General features: G+C 47.7%; 1 protein-coding gene across 1 annotated transcript; it reads right to left on the bottom strand.

Annotated features, from left to right (window-relative positions):
• Positions 1-1,514: 1,514 nt before the first annotated feature.
• LOC125524526 (benzyl alcohol O-benzoyltransferase-like) lies at positions 1,515-4,054 on the bottom strand. The gene is made up of 4 exons (XM_048689568.1): positions 3,849-4,054; positions 2,867-2,909; positions 2,639-2,824; positions 1,515-2,444 (listed from the first exon to the last, which is right to left on the bottom strand). The coding sequence occupies exons 1-4, from the start codon at positions 4,016-4,018 to the stop codon at positions 1,515-1,517; spliced, it is 1,329 nt and encodes a 442-aa protein (XP_048545525.1). The 5' UTR covers positions 4,019-4,054.
• Positions 4,055-6,515: the final 2,461 nt, after the last annotated feature.

The raw sequence follows: 6,515 nt of genomic DNA, 5'->3' as shown, positions 1-6,515 counted from the left end.
TATCTTGCAAATATATCCCATTACACCTACAGAGTAGTTTATTTTTTATTTCTAGGTAAAGAAAACATTGCACGTAGAGTTGTATCAGTCGTTGATAGAACTTGAGAGAATATTAATCTTACCTTTTAAATCCTCGTTGGGTTCGACAATCTTACTTATCGAAAAGGCTATAACTGATCCCTTACTCTTGGGTTATCATTAGTTTACAATATTATTTTTTCTTTGTCGTGGCGTTTTTTTCTCACCCCTAATATATTTTTTAATTGTGCTCCTCTGATATGGGCCAATCTCTTTATTGCTGCTTGTTCAGACTCAACATGAAAACACGGCATGGAAATAAAATGAATATGTGTGGAAAGCTTTAGGGAGTCCACGTCGAGCAAGCCATGACCAAGTGGAAGGATCTGGTACGACACAAGAATTGATCTGACGGCTACAACTCTTGGGTTTGACAATTCTCAACCGTTACATGAAGTAGATTCAATGGATGACAATGTAAGTTATTCCCACACTATATATGGGTATTGATATAGATATATGGGAAAAGCTGGTGCTCAACCGACTGATCTTTTGTCTGACGTCCTACGTCTTCCACACGTCATCATGGGCCCATACACCGCATCCCTCCCTCATCCTTTTCTTCACTGAAACGTTAGCCACATAGTATATTCTTGCAACTGGGCACCAATTTCAAAAGGCAGACCACAACAAGCGGTTTGTTGCAGACCCACCAGGAAGGCACCGCGTGAGGGAGGGCAATGATAATGACACAACCTCCGCCGGCGGTGGCCTCCCTACCATGAAGGGAGGCTGGGTTCGAGCGGTCGCCGTGGAAGCCACCCAGGTGTCAACGGTAAGCGCCATGCCACCTCTGCCGCGGCTTGATCTAGACTGGAGGTCCCCGTCGCAGAAGTTTCTATGACACCGTTGGGTCGACCTCGTGCATCGGAAGCTGCCGATGCCCGTCAGGCCGTGCGGACGCACGCGTGACGAGTTTCTGCAACAACGGCGACGGCAACAACGACAGTGCGCTGCGACATCCTTTCATTACAAAAAGATTCTGCAACATCATCGATGTTGCAGAAGCTCTTTCCGCAACATCATCTCAGATGCAAAAAGATGAAGCTAGAAAAAAAACTCTATTACAAATGTTTATGCAACACGAGCTTTGTTACAAAGGGTTCTGCAACACCGTCTTCGTTGCAGCAGTGAGGATGGAGGTGGGTCGTTGGATAACGCCAAATCTAATGGCTGTCGAGCGGGTGGATCTTCTTAAAAGATCCGTCGGCCGACGCGTAGCACAACCCTAGATATATAGTATTCTAAATTCTTTTAGGGGAAAGCCATCATGGCTATCTTAATTAATTATTTAAATCATGCTTACATTGTTTGCTAAAGAAGAAAGTGACTAAACGCAGAAGCATGTAGCCGGTCAAGATTTCAGGTACAAGCACTCATTTTGATGGTCAATTAAAACCGTGTTACCAGATGACGATTCAAACTCAGATTGCAGATCACATCTTGGAAAACGTGTCAGCCGATGCCGGGCGCATGAGCTTGCCCATCTCGTTAACGAACTTGTCCATGGTGGGGCCAGGCATGCACACGGGGACTGAGATACCCTCCTCGCCCATGGCATTCCTTACAGCAATGAAGAAGCTGGCGACGCCTGGTATGTCGACGACTCCGCCCTTCGCCGGACCGGCATACACCGGCTTGCCCCAGCCGAAGTCAAGGTCGCGGATTCCAACCTTGCTCACGTCCGACACGAGGTAGGTGTGTGCCACCGCAAAGTGTGGCCGCCCGCGTTGTGCCATGAGCGCTGCCACGGAGAGGATGTACTCCACATCCACCTCCCGCTTCGCCTTCATCACCAGCTCCACGGCATAGCTCACAGGGTTGGCGAGCAAGTCACCGGCCGTGGAGATGGCGACCGGGGAAGCGAAGGCGTTGCCATAGTAGCCGACGGGGATGATAGTGTCTTTTTTGCCACGGATGTTGACGGTACAGATCATCCTCATTTCCTCGTCGGCATGGGGGGCCAGAGCTGTCGTGCGGCACCTCCACAGGCACCCCGTGATGACCTCGAAGTTGGTAGCTTCGCGGCTGAGAGCCGACGGGAGGTGGGATCGGATGGCAGAGATCTCCCGCCACCCAATGAAGAAGGAGCGGTGCACCATGAATTCAAAGGGCACGATGGCGTCATTCATGTCCATCACATCATCGTACTCACAGTGCGCAAAGCGCGGTGGGAGTAGTACATCATCGTTCAGCAGCGGCGCCTGCAGCAGCTCGCGCCCCCACACCGGCTGCACTGTTGGCGCCGGCGCACCCCGAGCCAGCTCCGCGATAGCACCCAGGAGCTGCACCATCCCCGCCGCATCTGCCATCGTGTGCTGTACCCTCACAGCCATGACGAAGCCTCCGCAAGCGAGCCGTGTCACCTGCATGCATGCAGGAGGCTCAGTATTGGATGACACGTTATATAGTTATAGGGTACATTTTAGATGGATTTTAAAAGTCTCAGCCGATTCTGAAAATTGCATTATTTTCCCGTTTATAATCCAGTTCATTTTTTGTGAAAAGTCTCGAGTGTTTTTTCGAGGTTTACCAAAGCCGAAAGTTGAGGAAAGCATACCTGGAAAAGGAGGAGCGGGCAGTCGAGGATACCGCAGGAGCCGGGGACGTCGAATAGGAGCTCGTAGAGGCACGGAAAGGGCGGCCCCTGGGCCGCATCAAACTGGTCGAGACGGACGTCGGCATCAGCCTCGACAAACAGCACGCCCTTACCGGTGCAGTCGACGGCGAGCTTGCGGCCCTCGAGCTCCCTCAGCCGCCCCGCGAACGGGTAGTAGTGCACGAGCACCGCCGCTATGGCGCTGCGTAGTACAGGCGCAGGGTCGTCGTCCCGGTCGTCATGCTGCCCAGGGACGATTCTAAGGGGGGACGAGGGGGGAGGGGCAAGGATCGAGTCGACCCTCGATAGCGATCAGTGATTCCCTAATTTTTCTGCTTGCGTCCATGTACGTAACCTGCTTTGCCCCCCCTATCCTCAGCCCATGTACTAGTACAGCCCATTAGATCTTTTTTAGGGGCGCAACCCATTAGATATGGAGCACTAAAATGCAAGCAGGCCATCGTGGAAAACAAAAGGCCCTCTTAGTTGTTAGTTACAGCACGAATCCACATCGCTAGAGGTAGGCCCTATTTGGTTCGGCTGTGGATTTCTAAAAGCAGCATTGAAAAATCTGCTGTGGAAAAACAGCTGTGGAAAATCTGATGTGAAAAAGATGATGTCATTTGGCAAACCAGCTGATACAGCTTTTTCAGATTTTGGCTCACAGCAGAATCAGATTTTGGAAAGCACGTCCTGGGCTGCTTCCGCTTTTGGTTCAGATTTTGACAGCGGATTTCTGTCATTGGATTCTGCTGGATTCGCTCTTTGGTTCAGATTCTGCTGTGCGGCAGCGGAATCCGTCGATAAAAGCTGAACCAAACAGGGCCGTAGTCTGTTAGTTCCCAAGCCGCTGCCAGCTGCTGAGATCGAGACTTCCCAGCTGGCCGCTCCGATCAGATCTCTCCATCGCGCCATCATTGAGAAGCAGAGAAGGGTAGGGTGCGCAGGGACAGATTTGCTCTCTTTTTTCTCTTAGGTCACTAATAAAATTTGGCGAATATACATCTCTTGTGTTGTTGTCTTTCTATTAGTGGTCAGATTTGCTCTCTTTTTTCTCTTATCACTGTAACAGGACTGGTTAATCCTATTCATAAATTAGTGGAAAGAGTGTTAACCTAAAAAAATCTCTAGTGTAGTTGTCTTCGCCCCCCCTATGATCAAATCCTGGCTCTGTCCCTGATGCTGCCGGAAGAAGTGGATGATGGGGACCAGGAAGTGGAGCCCGTCCTGGTCGTCAATGTCGGAGAGCCTCTTCAGCTCCCGTGGCATAGGGGCCGCAGGCGGCACCAGCACCGCAAGCTTCCTCCTCACGGGGAACTCCAACGCTGACGAGCTGGCCATGCCTATGCACTTGTGAGTATGTATGAGGAGGTAAAAAGGAAGGTTGTTATTTGTAGGTATATATACGGGAAACATTTTCTATCTGTAGGCTGATAAGACGGCCAGCGTCAGACTAATAGATGGCCGTCGATTCAATTGAGATCTGGCGTTCACATATTGTGCAAAAAAAATCCCCCATGGATAGGTACGTAACTTCTCCCTAATTAAGCTCCCCATATCCTTCCCGATTTCCTCGCTGCCAACCCACGCACCTCTCAGATCCACTTCTACCATGGCCTTGCATGCACGGGCCTTCTCCTCTCATCGTTGTCGAGCAACACGGCCACTTCACCGCCCACTTCTTTCCCATCCACCGCGCTAGAGCGCCTCCCTTCCGTACGTGTCGCGGTGCCCATCTCCAACAGGGGTGACCGCTGGTGTGGTTGCCTAACCATGCAACCCGGAGGATCAATAGATTCAGGGAGGATCAGTAGCCGTAAGAATCAGCCCACGCCCCTGTTGGATGATCTTTTTTGCTGAATTTGTTGTGTCCATGCAGATTCTATTTTGATATTGTATGAGTATATATGCGTCCAAATATCCACGCCGTCACACGCCTGGCCTGGTTGGTGCCTGTACTCTGCCTGCTACTTGTTTGTTTGGTGTCCTGATAGAGAAGATGCGTGCCTGGCCTAGCCATGTGATTAGCCTGGTCCAATTAAAAAATAGGAAAGAAAAGAAGTTGCTTATCCAGGCAGGGTACATAGCCTGGCCCAGGCGTCCCATTCTTTGTGCCTGGAGGTGCTACAATAGCAGTATGGTATTTCCTCCGTTCCTAAATATTTGTCTTTCTACATATTTCAATAAGTGGCTACATGCGGAGCAAAATGAGTGAATCTACACTTTAAAATATGTCTACATACATTCGTATGTGGTTACTTCATTTGAAATATCTAGAAAGACAAATATTTAGAAATGGAAGGAGTAGTATATAAAGACTTTATGGACTCTGACACACAGCAAATACTCTGACAAACAGCAGCAGAGCTATGGACTCCAACCAAACGCACATGCACGAGGCCGGCCTGGCCAGGCAATATTTCACATCTTCTCAGGCTAGATCTAGGCGCCCAATTTGCCCAGACACGGTGTTCAGGCATCGATCCAAACTGGCCCTATATTTGTGTTTCTTCCTAGCTGTAGTTCTTCACCAAGTATAGTTTAATTCATATGTTTCATACATGCGCTTCTACATCATGTCCAGCTTGTTTCATTTACATGCTCCCTAATGTTTTGTAGGCGTTGTGTTTGAATTCAATTCAAACAACTCATTTTTTAGTTTCTGCAGCGTTGACAACAGCGGAAGAACACGCCTTGCCGACAGTGAGCATAAATGATGATCATTACTAGGCACGGTCCGCAACGTGAGATCAGTTTGGAAGCAAACTAGCATGGCACACTCGGTGGCCACAGGTCAAGATCATTGGGGCTTTAATGGCGTCGATGCTCGCCGGTATTGACACCCGAAGATGTGTGGGAGAAATGAAGATCGTCAAGGTCAGACATGGTTGGATGGAGCATTGCGGGAAACTATAGATTAGGAAGCATGATTTGTGTTTGGAAGCATTACTTCCATGTGATTACTTTCATTATTTGTGAAGCAAAAAAAATTCCTTATATAACAAGATTGTATCAATTGCAATTTTATTACTATTTGGTTGGAAGCAATTTTATAGTCGATGGAAGCACGAGATTGATGCTTCTGAAACAAGCGGAAATATGTTTTTTCTAACAATGCGTCATCATTCATGTTGTGGTTCCACGTGATTTCTTTGTGAAGCAACATTTTCTTTATGCGAATAAGATTGTTTCACATGCATTTCTATTATTATTTTGATGGAAGCAATTTTATAGTTGACGGAAGCACAAGAATGATGCTTCTGAAACAAGCGGAAATATGTTTTTCAAACAATGCGTCGTCAATCAAGTTGTGCTTCCACGTGATTCCTTTGCAAAGCAATTTTTTCTTTATACTAAAAGATTGTTTCACGTGCAATTTCAGTACTATTTGGTTGGAAGCAATTTTATAGTTGATGGACGCACCGGATTGATATATAGTTTTGAAACAAGTGGGGAAATGTTTTTTTCTATTTGATGGAACTATATCACTGTTTGATTATATTTTACTAGGATACAGGTTTGGAAGCAAATATTAGAAACGAAGCTGGAAGCAAATATTCAGTGTCTTGCTTCATGCTTCCATGACCGGGGAAGGATTAATTAACGAACTCATTGCGTAATTAGTGGAGGACTTAGAGGTTAGCGGCCGAGAGGACATGCTACAGGGTCAGTTACCAGACGAAAGAGACAGCTCACCGCCTGATTACTTTCTACTAGATCGGATGAATAGCATGGTTTTAATCCTACGGTCATCGAGTAGTCTCATAGAAAGCCACATATCAGTAGTCTGATGGCAAGTGCTCCCCAAACATCTACAGACATATAACAAGAAAAATCT

This window comes from Triticum urartu, chromosome 7 (genome assembly GCF_003073215.2).
Source record: "Triticum urartu cultivar G1812 chromosome 7, Tu2.1, whole genome shotgun sequence".
Lineage (NCBI taxonomy): Eukaryota > Viridiplantae > Streptophyta > Magnoliopsida > Poales > Poaceae > Triticum > Triticum urartu.
This window is presented reverse-complemented; position numbering and strand designations above follow the sequence as displayed.